General features: G+C 55.6%; 9 protein-coding genes across 9 annotated transcripts; 4 read left to right on the top strand and 5 right to left on the bottom strand.

Annotated features, from left to right (window-relative positions):
* Window positions 1-793: 793 nt before the first annotated feature.
* INS49_004611 (uncharacterized protein) lies at window positions 794-2,613 on the top strand (the record flags this gene model as incomplete). The annotated part of the gene is made up of 3 exons (XM_043165399.1): window positions 794-911; window positions 1,004-2,339; window positions 2,424-2,613. The coding sequence occupies 3 exons, from the start codon at window positions 794-796 to the stop codon at window positions 2,611-2,613; spliced, it is 1,644 nt and encodes a 547-aa protein (XP_043018114.1).
* A 267-nt stretch (window positions 2,614-2,880) lies between these two features.
* INS49_004610 (uncharacterized protein) lies at window positions 2,881-3,765 on the bottom strand (the record flags this gene model as incomplete). Its single annotated transcript, XM_043165398.1, has 1 exon — window positions 2,881-3,765. One exon carries the CDS (start codon window positions 3,763-3,765, stop codon window positions 2,881-2,883), a length of 885 nt encoding a protein of 294 aa, XP_043018113.1.
* Window positions 3,766-5,043: 1,278 nt separating this feature from the next.
* INS49_004609 (uncharacterized protein) lies at window positions 5,044-7,151 on the bottom strand (the record flags this gene model as incomplete). Its single annotated transcript, XM_043165397.1, has 7 exons — window positions 5,044-5,403; window positions 5,498-5,576; window positions 5,657-5,739; window positions 5,803-6,045; window positions 6,106-6,512; window positions 6,584-6,804; window positions 6,889-7,151. 7 exons carry the CDS (start codon window positions 7,149-7,151, stop codon window positions 5,044-5,046), a joined length of 1,656 nt encoding a protein of 551 aa, XP_043018112.1.
* Window positions 7,152-7,581: 430 nt separating this feature from the next.
* Window positions 7,582-9,054, bottom strand: INS49_004608 (uncharacterized protein; the record flags this gene model as incomplete). Its single annotated transcript, XM_043165396.1, has 2 exons — window positions 7,582-7,960; window positions 8,645-9,054. 2 exons carry the CDS (start codon window positions 9,052-9,054, stop codon window positions 7,582-7,584), a joined length of 789 nt encoding a protein of 262 aa, XP_043018111.1.
* Window positions 9,055-10,137: 1,083 nt separating this feature from the next.
* On the top strand, window positions 10,138-11,303 carry INS49_004607 (uncharacterized protein; the record flags this gene model as incomplete). Its single annotated transcript, XM_043165395.1, has 3 exons — window positions 10,138-10,821; window positions 10,872-11,166; window positions 11,233-11,303. 3 exons carry the CDS (start codon window positions 10,138-10,140, stop codon window positions 11,301-11,303), a joined length of 1,050 nt encoding a protein of 349 aa, XP_043018110.1.
* A 383-nt stretch (window positions 11,304-11,686) lies between these two features.
* INS49_004606 (uncharacterized protein) lies at window positions 11,687-15,206 on the bottom strand (the record flags this gene model as incomplete). Its single annotated transcript, XM_043165394.1, has 3 exons — window positions 11,687-14,690; window positions 14,750-14,930; window positions 15,011-15,206. The coding sequence occupies 3 exons, from the start codon at window positions 15,204-15,206 to the stop codon at window positions 11,687-11,689; spliced, it is 3,381 nt and encodes a 1,126-aa protein (XP_043018109.1).
* Window positions 15,207-16,174: 968 nt separating this feature from the next.
* On the top strand, window positions 16,175-17,127 carry INS49_004605 (uncharacterized protein; the record flags this gene model as incomplete). The annotated part of the gene is made up of 2 exons (XM_043165393.1): window positions 16,175-16,699; window positions 16,792-17,127. 2 exons carry the CDS (start codon window positions 16,175-16,177, stop codon window positions 17,125-17,127), a joined length of 861 nt encoding a protein of 286 aa, XP_043018108.1.
* Window positions 17,128-17,860: 733 nt separating this feature from the next.
* Window positions 17,861-18,833, bottom strand: INS49_004604 (uncharacterized protein; the record flags this gene model as incomplete). The annotated part of the gene is made up of 2 exons (XM_043165392.1): window positions 17,861-18,459; window positions 18,545-18,833. 2 exons carry the CDS (start codon window positions 18,831-18,833, stop codon window positions 17,861-17,863), a joined length of 888 nt encoding a protein of 295 aa, XP_043018107.1.
* A 1,970-nt stretch (window positions 18,834-20,803) lies between these two features.
* Window positions 20,804-22,364, top strand: INS49_004603 (uncharacterized protein; the record flags this gene model as incomplete). The annotated part of the gene is made up of 3 exons (XM_043165391.1): window positions 20,804-21,175; window positions 21,268-21,607; window positions 21,670-22,364. The coding sequence occupies 3 exons, from the start codon at window positions 20,804-20,806 to the stop codon at window positions 22,362-22,364; spliced, it is 1,407 nt and encodes a 468-aa protein (XP_043018106.1).
* Between the last annotated feature and the right edge of the window lie 634 nt (window positions 22,365-22,998).

Below are 22,998 nucleotides of genomic sequence, written 5' to 3'. Positions count from 1 at the left end.
AGCCGCCCAAAGGCCAGACGCAGATGCGACACAAATATTTCTAACGGCCTACCGACCGAAGCTTGCCCGTAAAGGCGTTGAAAGGCCCGCATGTGGCTGTAATGAACTGATAAGTCAGGCCAGAGCTCGAGTCACCCAATAAAGGGGACAGCCGAGTCTTGTAATTCAGCAGTCATGCCTGTGTCTGTACATGTAGGTGGGCATTCACTTGGATGCATCTTGGCCCCGCCTGTGGACTTGACCTCTAGCGTATGCATCAAGGTTCTAGCTAGAAGCTAGTTGCTGCGTGAGTCTGACATTGAACTCACAGCGCGCAAGCCGCTCCCCGTAGAGCCCGGGAATCGGCACGTGGGCACGTGGGAGTCAGCGTCAGCTCGGGTAAGATAAGGCGCAATTTGTTTGACAGGCATATGTAATCCGAGAACCTGGTAAGCCAAAAGGACGAACTGGGGGGAAGCAGTGAAGGGGCAGCGCGACTCGACGCTAGCCGCGATTCACGACGTCAAGTGAAGGGACCCATGGAATTAAAGCCTATTTTTGCTTGGCACATGCAGCAAACGACGCTGTTGATAGGCCAATGCCTGCACCATCTGCTCAACTGTTGCATCCCGGGCTCAGAACCATCTCATTTCCGGAAACCCGGTAAGAATAAACATGGACTGGGGTATGGTAGTATTTAAATACTCCAGATCGCTAAGCACAAACAAGCTTTTCTGGGCTCTCCCCTCCACGGCGCCGTTTGTCCAAGCACCGCTCATACAACGTGCCCGGTCAAGTTCATATCTATAACAAGATGAAGAACATTTGCTTCCTGTCCGTTGCGACCCTGGCGGCTCTCAGCCATGCCACCCCCGTCAGCAACTCGCCCGAAGCCGGCTCCACGACGTCGGACAAGTATCCTCCTTCGGCCAGTACGTGTTCGTCTGATTTCATCCGATCGTCGTCCGATGTGTCCGTCTGAGGGCACGGGCTGTCAATCATCGCTAACACTTTATTCTCACAGCATCCGTAAACACTGCGCTCTTCCCTGGAGAGCCCGTCGTCGGATATCCCGGCACGACGATTACTGGTGTCGAGCCCGCTGCTGCGGAGACGGCGCCATCTTACCCGTACAACGACGGGCCGGCCAACCAGTTTCCCCTCGTTGCCCCCGTGCCGCACGGCGAGTCGGACGACTCGACGTTCGACATCAAGAAGTACTGGGGCAATTTGTCTCCGTGGTACTCGGTCTCATCTGCAGACTACGGTCTCCCAGATGCCAGCCCGCTCATTCCCGATGGATGTGACATAGTCCAGGTCCATCTGCTGTACCGGCATGGTGCCCGTTATCCCACCAGTGGCGCTGCCCCCGCACAGTTTGCACAGAAGATCCACAACGCCACCAAGACCGGCTTCAGCGCCTCGGGAGACTTGAGTTTCCTGGCTGATTGGACGTACAAGCTGGGTGCTGAGCTGTTGACCCCATTCGGTCGGAGCCAGAACTTCCTGCTTGGTATCGAGTACCGCCAGCTCTATGGTTCGCTGCTCAACAACTTTACGGAGCAGGGGACCATTCCCGTCTTCCGGACTCAATCCCAGGACCGGATGGTCAAGACGGCCAACAACTTTGCCGCCGGGTTCTTCGGTGTGCCCGAGTATCTAGACCAAGTCAGCATCGAGATTCTGGTTGAGGCTTCCGGCCTGAACAACTCCGGCGCTCCCTACGAGACTTGCACAAACGCCGACGTCTCCAGCAGAGGATCGATCGGCAGCACCGTGGCGGCTAAGTTTGCGAACAATGCATTCAATGCTACGCTTGGTCGCCTCAACTCCCTCGTTACAGGCATCACCTTTACACCCAGCGATGTCATTACGATGCTGCAGCTCTGCTCGTACGAGACGAATGCCCTGGGTTACTCGGCCTTCTGCGACCTCTTCACTCAGGAGGACTACCTGAACTACGAGTACTACTACGACCTCTCATTCTACTACTCAAACGGCCCCGGCTCCCCGGTCTCCGCCGCCCAGGGCAAGGGCTACCTGCAGGAATTCGTCGCACGCTTCACGGGCAGCTACCCAACTGCCGAGTCCGCCCTCGACGAGAACTATGACAACAACCCGACCTACTTCCCGCTCAACCAGAGCATCTACGCCGACGCCACGCACGAGGTCGTCGTCCTCGACACGCTGACCGCGTTCAACCTCACCGCCTTGTTCCAGGGCGAGCCCCTGTCGGCGACGGGGAACAGCCGGCAGAACAACTTCGTAGCCAGCAAGGTCGTTCCGTTTGCCACGCACTTTACCGTGCAGGTGCTCGAGTGCCCGGCTTACCAACCTACAAAGCAGATCCGTTTCATTGTGTGAGTAGCTCCCGAAATACGTGTGCCAACTGTCTTGAGATCATGATGACCACCGTGATTGGATTCACTAACACGTGAGCACAGGAATGACGCCGTTGTCCCCGTCAACGGCTCGTATCCCGGCTGCGAGTATGACGCGGACGGTCTCTGCTCCTTTGACAACGTCGTGTCTGTTCTGCAGAAGCGCATTGATGAGATTGACTACGACTACGACTGCTTTGGTAATTACACAGCAGAGGCGGGTCATGATTACAACGGACGCGCTCCTAGATAGGAAAAGTTATAGGGTGGCTGGATGTCTAGGTTGGATTCCGGAATGACGGGGACCAGTGAACCTGGGTTAAGTAATCAGAATCTATTTCTTCAAAAGCACGCAACAAGAGCAGGTGAACAGGTTTCTTATATGAAGTGAAAACGTGAGCACCGGCTTCAACATGGCATGGCCGTACCTGAAGTCCAGCTTCGGCAACTGATTGACGAGGACACATGGTTCCGATTCTATCTAGATCTGCTCCATGACCACAATCAGCCATGATGGATTTTAATGAGAACGGATATTCGCACCTGCAAAAACGGATGGTACACCCAGTACATTGCCAGCACTAAACCAACTCCCACGCCCAATTCGCATCAGGTAACCTTTCTCAGCCGCCGCATGAAGCGGCGTCCTGCCCTTTTTGTCTTGCTGTTGAGCAGGCGCTGATGCTTCAAGCAGGTGCCAGGCTGTTATGGTACAGCCGTGCTCGACGGCACAGCGTAACGGCGCCCAGCCCGATCTTTCATCTGGGAGGCTGAGGTTCGCACGCCTATCTATCAACGGGCGGACCAATTTCTCGCAACCATTCGTTGCTGCCCAATGCAACAGCGACCACCGCTCTGAACTTGGTAGTTCAAGGTCCATGGAGGCCTTGTTCTGGATCAGCATCTCGCAGATTCGAACGTGGTCTCGATCTGCTGCCCATCTCAGCGCCGTCCACCCGTTGGCGTCGGCTCCGTTGACCCGTGCTCCCTCGGCAACGAGCTTCTCAACCATGGCTCTTGACCCGTGAGCTGCAGCGCGACGCAACACTGTCCAGCCCCCGTCGTCTGAAACCTCGATTTCTGGTCTCTGAATGGGTCCACATTTCAGTAGCACCTCCACCGACCGGAGATCCTCGTTCGCAACGGCGATATGTAGCGGCGTCCGACTCTCAGAGTCCTGTGCACCAGCGTCGGCTTTGAGATTAAAGAGAAGGATCTCGAGGAATTCGTGTTGGCGCCAGCGCACCGCCCAGTGAACGACGGACTCTCGGCTCCGGGTAAGTGCATCTTTGTCGACACGGCGCCCATGGCGGATGGCTTTTAGAACGAGGCCTGACAGCCCGAAATATGCTGCCACGTGCATCCCCGTCACGTGGGCCTCAACTCGAAAGACGAAATTTGCCATGATTTTGAAAGTCTGCGGCCGGCGTGTAGGTGTGAGAAAGGCACCTGGGCGAAGGTGAAGGGTTTCGAGGATCTGCAAGACCAAGTTGAGAAATTGCGCGGGGAGCTGAGAAATCTCACCGCCCAAGAGGAGCGAAGCCCGCGCTCTGACCGCTGTCTTGATGAGTTCACCTCGGCATTCACAAGCAGGGTGGACGAATCAAATGCCCTCATCACCGAATTTGGCAAGATGAAAATCAATGAGCTTCTCAAACAACAACAAGCCCCTGATACGAGATGGCTTCACTCGAACGAAGATGCTTATAGATACGACAGCCGCCACCGTGAAGCGACAGATCCTCGGACGAAAGAGGTCCTCGACCTGCCCCATAGGGTACGCAAGGTCCTCTACATGGTTACTGACCTTAAGAGGAAAGCATCCCGGAGGCCAAGTGGCCAGGTTAAAGATGACAGGAGAGAGGACACACGCTCACAGGATGAAGGACAACCTTGTTATCGAATAACCTACTACACCGTAGGCAAGGTTCCGCGACACGGAAGGGAGGGTGGGTAAATATAATTAAGTTTACACTGTGTTCCTAGTGTTTTTTTTTTGTCTTATGGTATAATACCCTCGTTTATATCAGGATCGTAGAAATCTTAATTTTTTGTAAAAAGGGTATACATGCGAGGTAGCCCTAAATTTGCGTTGTCCAGCTGGAGGGGTCTGGAGAGACTTCCAAAGCGCAGAATACACCTTCGGGCACTCTTTTACTGAACCTTATGTACGCTGCATAAACGACGGCTAATAGATTGATGACTTTCTATTTAATTCTTGTTTTGCGGAAATTACTGCAACTGTCACACTAAGACAGTCAAGGTGTCCCGCCAAGGCACAGGCTATTGAAATTCAATTCAAGTATACTGATAGCTGGAACTTTTCCATTATATTTCACTATTAAATCAGAGCATGGAATGGAGTGAGTTGCCACTCTGTCTATCTCAGCTTGACCCGAACCAAGCCGGCCTTTCGATTTCACGCGAGACTCAATTTGATCGTAATATTCAGGGTAGATACAAACCTCGGATGCCACCCATGTTCTGCCAAAATAGACCGCGACAGAAAGTTCCCATAATTCAAAGGTAGTCAGGCCACTTCAAGAAAGGCTGGAAGCAAGAGCGAGGAGACTTCTACGCCAAAGCTCATGGCGGCTTTTCTATCGAAGGATGGACTTTCCGTTTCTCATTATACCCACAATATTAAGCGCAAAAGCGTGATGGAACCTGGCTTGCCTTTCTCTTATTCTACCATCTCAACAGTCAAGTCGGCGGGCCACCTTGGCTTGTCGACACCATTCGTCCTCGTGCCGACGCTGTAGCCGGGATTGACCTCACCTTGCGGGAACTGCAAGATTGGTGCGACAAGCTTGACGTCCTTTTGAAGGTACCTGCAGTAATACGTCGTGAAGTGATGGGGTTTGAACAGCTTGCTTGCGCTGTGCTTCATGATGGTTTGCATCATGGCTGCCAGCATAGTTTGCATGGGTTGGTCGTGCCGGAAGACAAGCGAGCCGTTGCTCTTCCACAGGTCCTGCCATACCGGGTCGGGGTACATGCCGACGCTATTGACGAGCCATGTCGAGTAGTAGTTGAGCGCAATCTGTTTTTATATGAGGAGAATGTTTGTCAGGAGATGCATATGGCGAAGTTTGTGTGCGTGTCAGCTGGAAGTAAGAGGGCTGGTTTTGACTCACATCTACGCTGTAGGATCCTCCATTCTCAGCTCGGCGTATCAAAGATGTCAGCACGCCGGCAACACCAACTCCTCCTGTGCTGATAGAGGTTGTGTTTTCAGCTTTTGAACAGAGGCAGAGGATGCATGCTCGTGCAATATGTGAAGGTCGTCGGCTCACCAGTAGTCCGAGTTCGGAAACACTGGGGTGACTGGCTCGTCATTGCCCATTGCACGACCGAACTCGTACGAGACTCCGCAATTCTAAGAAGGGCATTTTCAACAGGGACTCGAGCGTATTCATGAGATCGGGTCAGAGAAACTTACAGCATCACTGATCTGTTGCCAGCCACTCCTGTTCTTCCAGGGATCGTTCCAGCCGTAGCAGTTCTCGCGCACGTATATGATGCCACGGCCGCGGTCTTGAACCATCTCCACGATGTCCTTCTCGCCGAAGCCGTACTTGTCAAGCACACCGGGCCGGTAACCCTGGACAAAGACATCGGCTTCAAGGATGAGCTCTCGCAAGGTAGCTCGGTCTCCTTCCTCGCGCACGTCCAGCAGCGCGTTCTATTTGCCATGGTTCAAGTCAAAATGCAAGGCTGACATGTCGGGCAGGTGAGGCGCGACAATACGCATGACACTAGCGCCAAGCTCGGCCAGGCCGCGGGTGACGGCCGGCGCGGCGATGACTCGGCTGAGGTCAACGACCTTGAGCCCCGCGAGCGGCCGCTCGGCAGACGTCTGAGGCACATCGGGCCACCAGCATGGCTTCTGCTGGGGATTGGGGTGCTTGCAGATTTCGAAGAGGCCCACGTGGGCATTAGCCTTTCCGTGCTCGCTCTCGCGGAATTGCTCCCGGGTGTAGCAAATAGTGCCGGCCTGCTTGTAGATGTCGGCCGCGCGATGCTGCAACTTGTCGGCCGTCAGCTTGCCCACCGCCTCACCGATGGCGGCGGAAGCCTCTGGCATAGACTCAAATTCCATGTCATGGGGCATGTCAATGCTGTCAAGCGTGCGATCAGGGTTCATTGAGCCTAGTTACCCATCAAAGTAAGGAGAATCAGGAGAAGACCCTCGCAGCTTATCAGTGGTGGGTGCGACCTACCGTGAAGACGGAAGAACCTCCCGTCAAGAGTCTTATATATGTTGGTAGCAGCCATTCTATATATGCTTGACTTGGAGCGGTGAATATCCCAGTCGGGAAAATATCTCGAGAGCTTTGCCCGACCCTTGGGACTCGTCAGGTTGGACATAGCAGAGAGATTCTCTCCTGCGGGATCAATCGTCCAGAGCAACGACGACATGATGAAGAGCTGAGCATGGTCACTGCCGCCCATGTGTGAGCCTCAGTCTCTTTTCCGATTACTGGTAGCTAGATGCATTTGGACAAACATTGCAGAAAGAACTCACGTCTCGATAGTCATTGACACGGGCTCAAGGCCGTATTTTCTCTTGAGCAGCACATTGACGAGGGTAGCCTCGTAAGCCTTGAGGGCAGATACGCTCTCGGCAAAGCGCCAATTGATAGGGATGCTGGGTAAGTCGCTCCCAGTGAAGGAGATCTTGCTGGCAGCTTCGGCAGCACCGGTGGGGAGATCAGGGGCGATCAAGGGATTTTCCAAAATGCCCTTGTTGAGGAGCTGCTTCTTCTGTTCGGGGACCGAGTAACCCATGACGAATGTCAACTTTTGTGTGTACGTTCAAATGAGAGCCTGTACTACGTTTGGCCGTCAGGCTGAGGACGGTGGAGTTGCGTTGGGTAGAGCACGTGTGATCTCACAACAAATCCGCGGCCCCTATCCAACGGCTTAAATCGGCGATTATTCCCCGCCGAGCCGTCGAGGGCGCGGGTCTACATTTGAGTACATTTTCCCACCTCCAGCGTGCCAGTGTGGATCCAAGCTGGATGCCAACCAAGGAGCGAGCGGATTGACCGAATGCATTGCACAGTAGACTGGCGTACCAAATCATCAACAGATCTTGCATATCTCCTCCTACGGGGGTTACTATTGCGGGAATGCCGCGCACCCACGACTGACGGGGTTCGGAATCCTGAATGTGCCGGAGATAGTAGGAACCTGATTGCCGACGATGTTCGACGTCTCATGGCCGACGAGGTCCGACATCTGGTTGCTGGCCATGTTGGCTATTTCTCACATAGCTGAGAGCCGCCATCCCGTCGATCTCAAAAGCGTACATCTCTTCCTTCCGGCGGAATACTGGGTCGCGGAACGTTCCCCTGTGCATCGGCAGGTCCACGATTCTGACACGGAGGTCCGTCCCAACCTCGGAAGCTGCTGCATCTACAGGCACGAAGTCCTTGTGAATGACATCAAAGAATCCAAAGTAAGGAGTTGGATCGCCGGGAATACCAAGTCGGGGAATCTCTTCATCAAAAGACAGGTAGACTCCCCGCGAGGTGATGCCGTCGCCAAAGCAGCTGACAACACCAAAATCACACAAGCGGATGAATGTTTGACAGCTGCCGATTCCGTTAGCATCCGATAATGTTGATTTTAGTAGAGCATGGAGATTCAACCCTGTAAAAATAGAGGGTATACCATTACACCACCAGCATCAAACCGCATGAGAATTCATACACCCAACACTCATACCTAATACCCATATCTAATAGCTACACGTAATTCATATAACTAATTTATATAAATTAGGTATTGGGCTAAGTATTAGGTATATGGGTATTTAGGTATATAAGTATTAGGTGTATGGGTGTATGGGTGTATGGGTGTATGGGTGTATGGGTGTATGGGTGTATGGGTGTATGGGTGTTGGTGTTGGTGTTGGTGTGCAAATTAGGCTAGGTGATGTGCTCTGGTTAGCTGTAGCCATGGCGTTGAGTTGATGTACCGGTGTACCCTCCGTTTCTGTAGGTGCGAATCTCCGTATTTTTTTAATAGGGGTTGGGAGCACGTACATGAAGTCTCGACACCCATCTAGGGCAGGACCACGCGGATTGGGCTGAACAAAGAGAAAGTCTGTCAGATCAGCGAGATGATGGACTTGTAGATTCTGGTCGACATCAAAGCAGGCTGCCATTTGGGAATTGAGAGAATGGCGCCCCCTGAAAATATCGATGATTTCCCTGAGTGTGATATATTTGTTGATGACAGGGAAGGACAAAGCACAGGTTGCCAAGCGTGAGGACCCCTTGTATGATCGAGGCTTGATTTTCAGTTCACCGTTGTCGTCCTCACCAGTCCAGTCCATGGACACGCGACAGCCCTTCGACTGCTGGTTGTTGGTGGTCAGTAGCTCCAGAGAATTGATGCAGTTGAAATTGAACACGACATGTGGCTTTTCGGCTTCTTCCTGGCGTAGATATTCGATGCTGATGTATTGAACAGTAGCATCAAGGGCGTTGTTGAGTTCAACGTCGCTGCGATCATCCACATCGTCCAACAAGAACTCCCTCCCGGTGTTAGCATTCACTGTCGCTAGAACAAGTCTTCCGTGTTTCTTTCGCGTCAAACAACCGAAAGAATTGGTAGAGTAGTAGATAAGGCCTCCAAAGCTTGTTTGAATAATGACAACGGTCCAGATCTTTGGAATATTCATCGCGTTCAAGAGAGGGAGAGAGACAACTAGCGGAAGACCCAAAACATCTATACCCACAGGGCTTATTGACAGTGAATATCGATATGCAATGAGTGAGGGTCCCTGACACATTCCGCAACATTTTCATTGATGTTTGGGCCAGGCCGAGTGATGAGGTGACCACCTAGGTCTAACTTCGTCACGCGAATTCCGCCAAACAATATTGGAATCAGTCAGATCACTCTTCCAGCCACTTTGCTGGTCCCAATTGATAGTATCTGAATGCATTTGCTACGTGCAATAATCAACACCTGCTGAGATGACCAAATTCAGAGGCTGATGGAATACATATGATCGAGAATGGCTGGTTGAAATTTCCCTTATTGATTCCAGACCATGTCATCTTGCATCATTGGCAGCTCGGTGAATAATTCAAGGTTGGAGCGACGTTTCATGTGGCCCTCATAATGGGACTCACAACGCAAGCAGAAGATAGCCAAATAAATATTTTTGAACCTGGTCAGCATCCGGCTCGATGATTGTTAGAACAATCTGGCGTGAGATACACAGATCCTTCACCACCCGAAGCCAAATTTCAGAGGCAGGTCAATGGGACCGCTTACAGGCCCAGAGGAGCTGTGGCGTTGGACTAGAGATAGTACCAGAGTAATCTTCTACATGCAGACATGTGGTACTGCACCAGATTCAACTTGCGTCATTATTCCAGAGCCTCCCTTGAAGGGGACCGGGGCAAGTGAAACTCGCTTCGTTCCCCAATTGACACTCTGATCCGTGGGAAGGTGAGATTCCATTGCCTGCGGCACAGCACCGGCTCATCTGATTTCGAAGTGGAGAGGGTCAGAGGCAGGCTGACTGGTCTTTTTCAATGAAAGGCTGACTATCAACGTAGTGAATGGCGTCGAGGCCCACGGCTTATTGTAGTGTGGGGTTCGGGTGCACAAGCTATATTTCAGTTGTCCTGAGATGGTGTCACAGTTTCAGGAGCTTGGTTTTCCTAACATACAACTCCTCGTCCATCAAACTTCCCTCCACGCGTGTCGTTCTTCTCAGAGCCCATTCCGACGTCTTGGCATCCTGCCACGAATGACCTTAGACTCCCCACCTCCATCACGCGGTGACATCAACACGTCTCGTTGCGTGACATCCACATCCAAGATATTTAACCCCGAGAGCGACGCCGACGTGCAAGAGACCATGGACGCTGAATCAGTGACCGAAGACCACAGATCCGTCCAGCGCCATGCTGCTTTGGCATGGTCGGAAGAAGAGATCGAGAACACGTGGAAGCACACGCCCAAATTCAAACCAAACGGCTTCTCTGTGACCGGATTCCCCTATCCCCCTGATGCGCCACTAGCATACATCAAATTCGGGGACCCTGTCGAGTGGAAGCTAGCAGAGGTCCGGAACCAGATATTCGTCCACGACGCCTTGCAGCAGCTGCCGCCCGAGGAGAAGCAGGGCATCCACGTGCCGGAGGTGTACCGCACGATGAGGATCGGGTACCTCCTCTTCATCATAATGGAGTTCGTGCCCGGGAGGACACTCGCCCAGATCACAGAGGACTGGGAGAACTGGGTGATGGCCCGGGAGGAGGTGACCAACAAGATCGCCCAGGGGATGAGACTGCTGCTATCGCTTCCTGTCCCGTGCGATGCGAAGCCGGGCCCAGTCGGTGGCGGCATCATCCGCCACCCCATGTTCAAGGACTGCGAGGCCGCGACAGAATACGACTCTGTCGACATGCTCGAGAGACATTTGAACAAGGTCGGTGCTCCCCATCTGTTACTGAAGGCAGCTTGCGCTGACGTGCCCAGGTCGCAGCATTGCGTGTCAAGGACGGGGACCCGCCAACGGTCACTTTGGAGAGGGAGCTACACTTCTACTTCGGCGATTTGTACCACGAGAACTTCATATTCAAAGACTCCGGCGATCTCTATTTCATAGACTTTGAACAGGCCGGATTCCTCCCGCTCAGCTTCATGGCTTACGCTTTGGTTGCCAGATGGCCTATTGGCTTTTGGATCAAGGAAAGCCTGTGTCTACCGGAGGATAATATTAAGGCAATGCACAGGGCCGCTTACTGGTTCTTGATCGGTGTACACGATATCGGTAAGTGAATGGTCTTTTTGCAGGAGGAGGAGTGCAGAGCACGAGGGTTTACTGACGAGCTTGGAGGGCTTCCTCTCGACGAGTCCGACGGTGCGATTGCACGCAGGGGTCGACGATCCAGGGCCAATGATCCTTAGATGCACATGATAACATTGAAAACAACCGTCAGGTTACCGAGATGCCTGTTTTTGAGGGAGGATTTAAATTGCTGCACTAGGTTGGTGGAGCGCCGTGTGTTTTTGGTTATCGACCCTGAACTCGCGGGCAGGTTTTCCAGACATTAGTCCCAGACTCATTCGATACAAATCGTTGTGCTGAGTCACTCACCGTTGGTGGCCGCAACAGACTCAGATATGAGAGGTCTTCTTGGTTCCTGTCAAGCAGTTACCCAGCCACTCAGCGATCACTTCACCATGGCAATGAGTACCTCATTTTGCTCAAATTTCCCACCCATGCAAAGGAAAATCATGGTCTAAATATATTTACGTGTATATAGTATGATAATGCATCCTTATAGATGCTAGACGTTCCCCTCTATCCACCGCCACATCCTCAGTACATCGTCCCGGCCCAAAGGCCGAACACCCCTCATAGTCTCCGAGACTCTCTCCGTCCTCCGAGTGGCGAACCGCGCCGCCGACCCCTCTCCGACCCCCAAACTACCGCGCCTGCCACAGTAAGCCGCCTTCCAGAGATGCAGCAGCGCCCGCGCGGGGTGGTCCCGTGTCTCCAGCGCCCGCTCCAGCCTGTCAATCCACTCCGGGGCTTGGACAACACTCACCTCCACACGGCCGTTCTGATCCCCGTCGGCGCTGGCGCCGCCGCCGCAGATCCACCCCAGCATGTCCCGCCACTCGGGCTCCTGGTGTGGGTTCACCACATGGTACACCGGTGTCTTGTGCAGGTGCTGCGAGCGGGACTGGGAGTAGCGTTGGCCGGGGGCGCGGGGAGGTTCCGGCGGGTCCGGCGGCGAGGTCGCGATCTCCAGCACGGAGCGGGCGGCGGTGTCGACGGGCAGCCAGCTGAGTGTCTCGCTGGGCAGGTCGGGCAAGCAGCCTGATACGCGCGCGGACGACAGCATAATGGGGTATGCCTCGGTGGCATTCCACACGCCCGTCCTGGAATTGCCGCAGAGTTGGCCGACACGGATGATGATTATCGGCGTCCTCTCCTCTGCAATCCCAGGCGAGCGGAGGCCTGACGTGCTCGATGATATTGGCGTCGCGAAGCTGCCGCTCACTCTGGCCGAGGCAAGGATATTCTCGGCCACCCATTTCGATCGCGAATAACCCAAGGGCGAGGCATCATCTGGGTCGGAACTGAGCTTTTCACTGATGGGGCGGTCACCCTTGGCCGCGGAGATTACGGACGCCGTCGAGGAGATGAAGACAAATCGGGCCGCAGAGCTGCGCGAGGCGTTGCGCAGCTCCAGGAGGTTAATCAGGCCGCTGAGCTGGTCCTGGAAGGATCTGAGCTTGAGGCTAAAGTTTACGGGCCACGCCGAGTGAATCATCAGCGTTGCCTCGCCAGCTAACTTTTCCCACTCGGAGCCTGCGAGGCCGAGTTTGTCGTCTTGGAGACTGCACGGCAGGGAGACCAGCTTAGAGTCCTTGCCGATCTCGCTAGAAGGCATTGCGAGATCGCGTGACCTGAGCGATGTTAATATTCTCTCGCTTGCTTGCTCTGGACTTTCTGCTCGCACAAGGCAGTAGACCCGCGCCACGTTCGAGTCCTGGAGCAGGATCTCCAAGATATGCGCCCCCAATGCCCCGGTCGCCCCGGTCAAAACGACCACGCGGTCCTCCTGGTGGTTGAAAGAGCCTGCGGGTGCGAGTATCTCCCGTCGATATTGTTCCACTAGGTCCAGCATGAGCTGCTCATCTGGGTCCTCTTCGTTCAGCCCGTCTGGGACCGCCGCACCGGACACTCGGCACCGCAGAATATACTTTGATAAGCGTTCTATCGAGCCTTGGTCATAAATTACGTTAAGCGGTAATGTTATGTCGGTGTCGGCAAAGAACGCCTTTGAGATGGTCTTCCTAAGCTGTGAACAGGCGAGCGAGTCCACGCCCTGCGTGAAGAGGTCAGTCTGGGGGTCGATATGTCTGCCCGTAACATCATCGAAGAGGCGGCCCAACTCAACCATAACTTTGCTGTCGGGTATCCTTTTCCTGTTGCCATTGAGCTCTGGATTATGGTCATCGGCCTGCTCGATTTCCTCTGCAAACATCTTCTCGGCCTGTCCCCTGAGAATAGTGCCTTTGCTGCTCTTCGGGAGCTGCGGTATTTCGCCGCGTTCCCTTTTGACGACGACCATGCTTCTTCTGGCCAGTCGCGCATGGCTCTGTGTTTCCTCGTTCATCTTCTCAACAGTGGGCCACAACTCTTCAATGATTTGGTCGTCACTAGCGGAAGTGGTCCCCGGCTTAGGAAAGAGTAAAACCCCAGGCATTTCTCGGCCAGTTCCAAAAATCATGGCGTCGCTCAAAACCCTCTTTCCCTTTTCTGACGCTAGTAGCTCGCCTTCCACTGGAGATGGGTCAAATTTCTTCCCATTCAGAAGCGTTATCTGCGCGTCTGCCCGGCTGTGATAGCGCCACGCGTTTGTGATCGAGGGATGCTGCTCGAACAAATCCGACGTGGCAAAAGAACCATCGGGGCGATTAGTCTTTCCACGGTGCGGCCATTTGGGTTTAACGATGAGCTCAAAAAGAGACGGCTCGCCATCCTCTCTTGCTTGGGGTTCAAAATCGTAATAATCCGGCTGCAGAGACGAATGAGCACGGAGGAAGGACCACTCGCGGTCAGTGCTGTAGTCCCGGTGCGAAGAAAGCAGAAAGCCACACTCTGCGCTGCCGAAGCGAGAGACAAGTTTCACATTTTTGGAAGCGAGGTGCTCGCCAACAGACGCTGGCAGAGCGGCTCCGCCGACACCCACAAGGTCCATTTCTTGCAGAAGCTGGAGGCCCGAGTCATCTTCAGGGTCAGCTGGGTCGCCGCCTAGCATCTGAAGGATGTATGGAACGCTGGTGAAATATTTGACAGGGCATGCATTTGCAAGGTATCGATTCGCAAGGCCGACAGCCCGTTGAACATTGGCAGCTGTGATGGGCTGAGTACCAGGGAAAAGATGGATGGTGGCGCCACTGGCCCATGCTCGGAAGCAGTCAGCGATACCACCGTGATATAAGGGTGTCGTGGAAAATGTGGCGGCACTGCCGCCGCCAGGAAGCCGAGGGAGGACCCCAACTGCGGCAAAATGGGACTGTGGTATGGGCTTGGGGAGACCAGAAGAGGTGCCTGACGTGTGAAAGAGATAGGCTATCTCGTCCGACTTGGCACGCGAGGGAATTTTGGCCGGGCTCTGCTCAGGCTTGAGGTTGTAGAGTACGTTGCTGATATTGATGGCCAGACTGCCATCTTTCAGGTTCTTGACCCTGTCATAGTTCCTAGCGTCGGCGAAAATCACTGAGACATTACACGTTGAACACAAGTGCTTGATCGCGGTACGTTCTAGCTGGGGACTGCAATGATGACTGGTCAGGTTTGGTGCTGTGACACGGGAGGATTGGAGGTCACGTACGCCAGGAGCATTACAGATATCCCCAACCGCATGAGACCCAGCCAGGTCAGGATGAACTCGGGGGTGCTCGAGCAGAGCAGACCAGCCGTACCAGAGGCATTTCGATCGGACACCTGGAGTCTCCGGCGCAGACGTGCTGCTGTGGCCAGGGAGTATGTCCTGAGTTCGCGATAGGTGAAATCTAAGGTGGGAGTGTAAGCAAGGGAGCTCTTAGATAACGGCGGAAGATCATGGTCGTCCAGAGTATAAAATGCGACGCACCCGACTTCATCTCCCTGCCATCATCGGCAAAGCATCCGCCTGGGAAGTTGACGGCAGGCCTCTGTCTCAGGTCTTCTGCCTGCTCGTCTATAAGATGGTTGACGGTGTGGAAGGGGTGGGGGTGGTCTGCGTTCCATGTTGCCGCCTCGCCCAGGGTGCAGGTGAAGTAGTTGAGGCGTGTGTCGGCCGGCGCCATGGTGGCCGGTGTTGAGTCCTGACTCCAAGCATGGACATTAAACCGCACCTTCTTGGACATTGGTAAGTTCGTGCCTCTTCTGAGAGAAACGTTGGGTGGGTGTGAGTGTCGTGGTGTCGTTGGGGTAGCGATACAGCAAGGATCACGGCGATGTGTTACTGGATATCATAGGGATTCTTGGTATGCCACCACACTGCCATCCACGCGTGTCTGCCCTTCCTTCCACGCGTACTTGGCCTTCTGTTCACGATGAAAGCAGCATCGAGGTGGAGGCAACGTCAACAGAAGGTGACGTTGGGAGGCAGCAAATCCCGGATGTCCCCAGCTCAACCTGCATTGTGAGGTCCAAGGCCGATGGGCTTCTAGACCTCGGGACTTTGAGACGGTGTCGGGGCTATCTTAGCTTAGTGACACGATACGGTGGCGACAGGCAAGGGCGACCACAGTCCATGAGCTCCAGCTGTCCAGTAAGAACAATAGGAGCGAGCTTCCGTGGTTGGCGGCAATCGAGCTGTTGCTTCTTTCCCCTTCTCCACGGGCCGAGCCAGAACTAAAATGCAGTCGATGAGGTCATCCAGCCGCCGCTGCTGTTTCTAGATCTAGACGCTGGGAAAGGAAGCCACTGCGCTCCACACCAGTCGATGATTCGCATACCCGCAATTGACTACAGATACGTTTTCCCTCTTTCCTCCCTTCTCGAACTAGAAGCAGGAACCCGTTCTGCGCCCGCCCTTTACCGTAGGCACCACCTGGCAGGTGAAAATGTAGATCCTGCGCAAAGGAGCATGTTTTCCCATCTCTCCCTTGGGGTCAACAGTGCTCTCGCTCGCTTGCTGGCTCAATCATTCCCTCCCTCCCCCTCCAATGACTGCAACCTCACACACGTCACCGCACGCGTCACATCTCCCACCCAACTCGCGCCTCTCCCGCCCGCACTAATAAAAGGCGACTGAACCCCACCATCCACAATGGCCCCAACACCTCGATCCATCACCGACGCCCTCCCCCTCCCAAACTCCCCCACGAGCCCTCGCATGCCCCAGCTCGGCTTCGGGACCTACCTCTCCCCGCCGGACCTGACCCTCAAGTCCTGCCTCACGGCCCTTCAGGCAGGCTACCGCCACATTGACACGGCGCAGTACTACCAGAACGAGGCAGAGGTAGGCGAGGCAATCCGGCAGTCGGGCCTGGCGCGCGGGGACGTCTTCGTCACCACCAAGGTCCTAACCCCGGGGGACGGGCCCCAAGCCACCTACACAGCGTGCCTCGAGAGCGTCGAGAAGATCGGCGGCAGCGGCGGCTACGTCGACTGCTTCCTGATCCACTCGCCGAACGTCGGCGAGGCCAAGAGGAAGGATATGTGGCTCGCGCTCGAGAAGCTGCACCGCGAGGGCAGGGCGAGGGCCATCGGCACGAGTAACTTTGGGAGGGGCCAGATCGAGGGGCTCAGGGGCGTAGGGGAGGTCTGGCCGCCGCATGTGAACCAGATCGAGGTGAGTTGACCGTCCTGATGCTGCAGCTGCGGCACACAAGCACCTTGCCTTCGCTCAGGCGCGGCACGAGCTAACGCAGTCTCCCACACCAGCTGCACCCTTGGCACCAGCAGCGCGAGATCGTACAGTACTGCAGTGACAACGGCATCGTCTTGCAGGCCTACTGCCCCATCGTCAGGAACCAGAAAGCAGACGACCGGACCCTCGTGGGAATCGCGGAGAAGCACGGCGTCACGCCCAACCAGGTCCTCATCCGGTGGAGCCTGCAGAAGGGCTGGGTCTCGCTGCCCAAGAGCGACAACCCCGACCGGATACGCTTGAACTGCGACGTCTTTGGCTTCGACCTGAGCGCGGACGACGGGAGGCTGCTAGACGGGCTGGACCAGGGCGCCGCGGGTGGGCTTGTGCAGACTGTCAATAATGATTGATGGGTCTGGTATAAAAGCATGTCCAAATATTCACTGAGTGCAAGTGGCACTTACACTGTATATAGAGAAGGGTGGCTGCCCTATGGCAGACATGTACAAAAAACTCATTCGGGCCTAGTGCCCATACCCATTATCAAAATGCATTCGCTGTCACATCAAGTAGGACACATGTGAAAGGGGCAAGCAAGTCGTGGCAATGAATTTGGACAGAGGACCCTTAACGGCATGAGCACTTGTGTCGGAGCTAAGTTCAGAGAAACAGACACAGGAGCCGGGCACTTCCAGCCTGAAGGTCGCAGCTGTGAGGCGAAAAAGAGGTTCCTCCCCGTGTTTGCTCCTGTTCAAGCTGGGGACGAGCAGGAGAATACTTAACTTATCGTGTTTTGTTACAGTGGGCGTGGAGACGACGAGCCCCTTCATCATCGGACGGGACTGACATGTTGCTCACAAGACGAGGACAATAATTCATCAAGGCCAGGGGGCACCGGGTGTACGGCACCGCAGGACCCAGCAGGATTATGAAAAAAAAAAACAGCCGTGATCTAGCCAAGTTTATATTCTCCTGGTATCATTGCCAAACATCCCGTTTTCAAGAGACCCACACCCCTCTGTCCCACAAAATCTCCAGCCATTGCGCCACAGCCCGAGGAACTCACCACGTCGACATCCTACCTCTACCCTGGAAGGTAGAGCCCACCCAAGAAGAACGCCCTTTCCCAGCCCCATAGCCACCTCAGTCCTCCTCCGCCGCCTCGCCAGGCCACAGGGTCCAGACGATAATGACAAACACCTTCATAGCACTGGCCGTCCACATGGCGCCAGCGATGCCGAACCGCGAGTGCGCGAAAAGTCCGCCGAGGATGGCGCCCAGGAGACACATGGACGGCGCGCCTACCCGGCGGTTGCGCTCGGCGTTGTCAGCGCGGAACAGGTCCTGGTCGCTGAAGAGGTCGCAGTAGATGCTGGTGAGCACGACGCTCGTCAGGGCGTTGTACTTGATGGCGCGGCTGGTGACGGCCTGCCCGCACGCCTGGAACGCCACGAGCGCGATGGGAACCAGGACGTCCCACGTGATGGCGTCCTTGCTGTTGGGCGGGCCTCTGCCGCCCGCGCCCGGGCCGAAGGTGACGATGGAGGCGGCGGCGATGCAGAGGGCCGCCTGCAGGGAGAAGGAGGCGATGAGGGTTGCGCGCTTCTTGGGGCCGAAGTGCCTGTGGAAGCGGCTGAAGAAGAAGGAGCCGATGCAGAAGAAGCCCAGGGAGGTGCCGGATTTGATCCAGCGGGTGCCCTCGGTTGGTGCTGCCAGGCCGAGGCCGATGTAGACGGTGTTTCCTGTGGTTGCGGGTCAATGATGATGTTCCCATGCCGGTGAAGTTTGACTGGGGGCTTTGAGGTTCTGTTCCTGTTGATAACCTACCTGTCTGCATGGAGACGAAGGATCCCCAGTCCGAGATGGCAGAGCTGTCCAGCAGGCCCGTGATGATGTAGCAGAAGATGAGCACGACGTCGGCCCAGTCGCGCTTGACGTCGGCGGCGGCGGCCTTGCGCAGCCGCGAGGTGAGCGACTTTGAGTTCCCTCTAGGCGTGCTGACTCCGTTGAGCAGAGGTTGCTCCTCGTCTGAAGCATTGTGGCCGGCCCGGCCGGTGTCCCTCTGGCGGGCGGTGCCGCCGGGCCCAGCAGTGCCGTATCCGTTGACGGTGCTCATCTTGTCGGCTGAGTTGTGGTTTCTTTCCGAGGTTCTTGCGAGCGAGGACTTGGCGATGGCTGACTTTGTTGGGATGGATGCTCAGCAGCTTTTCACGTGTATGACTGAGGTCCTCGGGCAAGGCACGGCGTGTGGACAGGGGCCGTCGTTGATCGAGCCCCGGACGGTCAGACAGTATTAGTATGAAGGGGCGCTGACTCGCTGGGGCTTGTGTGAGAATTGAAGGGTTGAGCGCCGAGGACTGGCGTCACTGCGGGGCCCTGCGCCAGCTTCCCCGGGAAAACAGACAGGCATGGTAGCACGAGCGCCAGGGACGGAGGCTAGCAGCAAGTAGCGAGTAGCAACCAGCAAGGCCGGCCGTCGTTAGGCCGGGGCATAGGATGGAGCTTTTTCTCAAAACATCAACGATGCTAATAATATAGCGCGGGCCAGAGTTATCAGATCAGATCTGGACGGAGATATTGACTGCGATTCGGCCGTCGCTCGGAGGACCCAAGGACTTGGCTCACCAAGGCAGGAGCAGCTGCTAGCTGCTACTGCAACTGCAACAATGGCTCACGAAGGCTGAATGGGCGGCCGAGACGTTGCTTCATCCATCCATTTGTTGTGTTTGCAGCCCAGCCCCAAGCTCGATTGGCGCCACACGGCACCCGGCACTGCTAATTGGGGTCGTCGTGGCTGAGCCTGAATGCCCCCTCCAGACCAGCCTACCCGGTCTGCCGGTTCTTGAGCGACAATCATGTCTTGGCCGACCGTCACGTCTTGGCCATGCGCGGACGTGCAGGTGTGGGTGCTCAGGTGCGTGGGCGTTGTGGAAGCTCCAACACATGGTGCTCAACCCAAGCTGCCCGCGGACCACAACCGCCGTCGTCTGGTAGATCAGATGGCCTATAGTCTATCTCTCACACCGATGCGATCTAACAACAAGGGCTCCTCGTTTCCCCTTCCCCCGCGCCAGCACCCACACCCTCACCGAGCATCCTTTTTCCGTTCTGGCGCGTTGCCCTGTCGCTTCTGGAAATAGCAGCACGCCAGCTCGACAAGGCCTTTCGGACGAGCTAGGAGCTCTCCCTCCAACCGCCCTCCAACCGGACGTCCTCGCTGGAGTTCGGTCTTGTCTCGGCAACTCGAGGTTGCACGCCACACTCGTCGGCGTCGTGCTGCTTGCATGGTCATTATGGCCGGCCAACCGACATGAACCATTGTGTGGAATAAAACTCTGCCGGGGAACAGGTCCAGGGGTGGAAACGACGTTGCAGAGGGAGGAAAAGGCAATGGCTGGTCGGAGGTGCGAGCGAGGTGGGTTTGGTGTGCACAGAGCCCGGAGTACACTAGAAAGAGCTACGTTATTTAGATTTGTTAGACTGCAGATGGCACTGACGGCTCAACGTCTTGTCTCGGAGAAGCTGTGCCTGGGCACAAGCGAAAGCTTAGCTGTCAGTCTCCCGTCTTTCCCGTGCCTGTTCCGCTGCGACTGCTGCAAGTGGTGCAAGTGCTTTGCTGGCTGGTGCAGGCTGGCATTGGCATGGCATGATCAGGCAGGCAAATACCACTGTACATGTAATGGGTCGAAACGGGAGGGGTAAACAAATGCTTGGAGCTTGAGCTGTTGTATGGGGCGGACCCTGTCACAAGCAGTTTGGGTGGCCCGGTTGGAGCTCTCCCTGCAAGGTACTCCAGTCCGTCGCAGTAGCTGGCACGGAATGGTGACGCTATTAGTCTACACCCCAGACCAGAAAGTCCATGCCCGGTCCAAAAAGGCACATGCGCCGGTCCTGACAGTCCAACCGTTTTTCTCTATTTCTGGGGAGTAGTCTATTTGTTTTGGCATCTTCGCCTGCTCTTCCTACTTCTTCTGTTCCATCACTCACCCCCATACCTCTTAGCCAGGTACACACACGCCCACACGTTCTCTCTCTTCTACACCCCCACCACACATTGACTCGCAGGCGATCAAGACCAACACCAAGATGCTCCTCCCACAGCTTCTCGTGACGGCCTCGCTCGCCACCCTGTCGCAGGCCGTCCCTCATCGCGACTCCCCCCAGCAGCGTCTCCAGGCCGGCCTCGAGCTGCCCGACAAGTTCCTGACCAGCAAGAAGACCTCCAAGCAGAACCCATATACCCCAGACTTCCGCGACCCATATGACAACAAGGTCGACCCCGTCAAGGACGACCTCGACCCGCTGCCCTGGCGCAATGGCCTGGGCGCCTCCGTCCTGGGGCCCTGGAACCCGGAGCGCTCTCGTCAGAGTCCGGACCTGGTCAGGCCGCCCAGCACCGACCACGGAAACATGGCCAACATGCGTTGGAGTTTCGCTGACTCCCACGTGAGGATCGAGGTATGTCTGCTCTTTCTCGACTCCCCGTTCCCTTTCCCTTTTCCATCTCTCCACGAGCACAGCAGCTAACAAGTTCTTGTCCCACCAACCAGGAAGGAGGATGGACCCGCCAGACCACCGTCCGCGAGCTGCCCACCTCCAGCGAGCTGGCCTCCGTCAACATGCGCCTGGGCGAGGGCGTCATCCGCGAGCTGCACTGGCACAAGGAGGCCGAGTGGGCCTACATCCTCGACGGCTCCGTGCGTGTTACCGCTCTCGACTACGAGGGCGGCAACTTCATCGAGGACCTCGAGAAGGGAGACCTGTGGTACTTCCCCAGCGGCGTGCCCCACAGCTTGCAGGGCCTCAGCCCCAACGGCACAGAGTTCCTGCTTGTCTTTGACGACGGTCGCTTCTCTGAGGAGAGCACTTTCATCCTGACTGACTGGCTCGGTGAGTCCTGCTTGTTACTTCTCCTCCTTACCCGCCCATCCACTGACTCCAGACGCCTGCAGCCCACACGCCTAAGTCTGTCATTGCCGAGAACTTCCACCTCGCCCCGGAGGTTTTCGCGCACCTGCCAGAGGGCGAGAAGTACATCTTCCAGGGCTCCAACCCGGGCTCCATCGACGAGGAGCGTCCCACGGGCAAGAACATCAAGAAGTCCAAGTACAACTTCGCCCACAAGATGCTCGCCCAGGAGCCCATCGTCACCTCGGGCGGCGAGGTGCGCATCACCGACTCCAAGAACTTCCCCATCTCCACCACCGTGGCCGCCGCCCACGCCATCATCCAGCCGGGCGCCCTGCGCGAGATGCACTGGCACCCTAACGCCGACGAGTGGAACTTCTTCATCCGCGGCCGCGCGCGCATCACCATCTTCGCCGCCGAGGGCACCGCCCGCACCTTCGACTACGTCCCCGGCGACGTCGGCATCGTCCCGCGCAACATGGGCCACTTTGTCGAGAACATCGGCGATGAGCCCGTCGAGATGCTCGAGGTCTTCCGCGCCGACGAGTTCCGCGACTTCTCCCTCTTCCAGTGGCTCGGCGAGACCCCGCAGCGCATGGTCGCCGACCACCTCTTCCAGGGCGACCCGGAGAACGCCGAGAAGTTCCTCGCCAAGATAAAGAGCGCCGCCAAGGACCCCGTCACCAAGTACTCGGACGACGAGAGCTCGGCCGCCGACGACGAGGAGAAGGAGCTGTAGGGGGTATTGGGCTGGCTGTTCTGAAGTAAAAGCTTGCGGGCATCAGTTTTCATCTGTAACCTGTCACGGGCTTGGATATAGTTTTAGGCATATATCTGGGCGTTCATACGATTTGTAAAAGTTGTACACTCAGCAAAGAATGTAAAATGAGAACGATTTAACCCGATTGCCAATCTGAGTCTTCTAATGTGTCGTATTTCCATCATCATTTGGTGGTGATCCTCGAGATTTTAAGATTGACTGGGAATACTGAGGAAGTATCCTATGAAGATGCTAGGACCGAGCAAAAAGGGATGTATCTACGAAATGTTCTCTATTATGTATGGAGCATGGCTGATTAGATGTCGTCTGTTGTGCTCACTATCTCAGATGGTGACAAAGCATCTTTGGCATGCAAGTCGTGTACATGCAGAATCTGCCCAAAGGCATTTGGGCTTTCGTACGTATCACACAGACGGCCTGCTCAACAGCCTCAATTCTGACGTCTTGACATTTCCGGGACTGCAGTCTCATCGAATTTTTCCTCGTACTTAGTCGGGCCTTAAGAGGTCCGGGCTATCTCCCTACCTGGCAAAATCCTCGGGCGACCGGGTCCCTCAGTTCGAACCATGTTGTGTCGTCTCGGCGCCTCAGA

The sequence above is a fragment of the Diaporthe citri genome (assembly GCF_014595645.1).
Source record: "Diaporthe citri strain NFHF-8-4 chromosome Unknown scaffold_12, whole genome shotgun sequence".
Classification (NCBI taxonomy): domain Eukaryota; kingdom Fungi; phylum Ascomycota; class Sordariomycetes; order Diaporthales; family Diaporthaceae; genus Diaporthe; species Diaporthe citri.
Note: the sequence above shows the minus strand (reverse complement) of the source record. Positions and strands in the feature narration are given on the sequence as shown.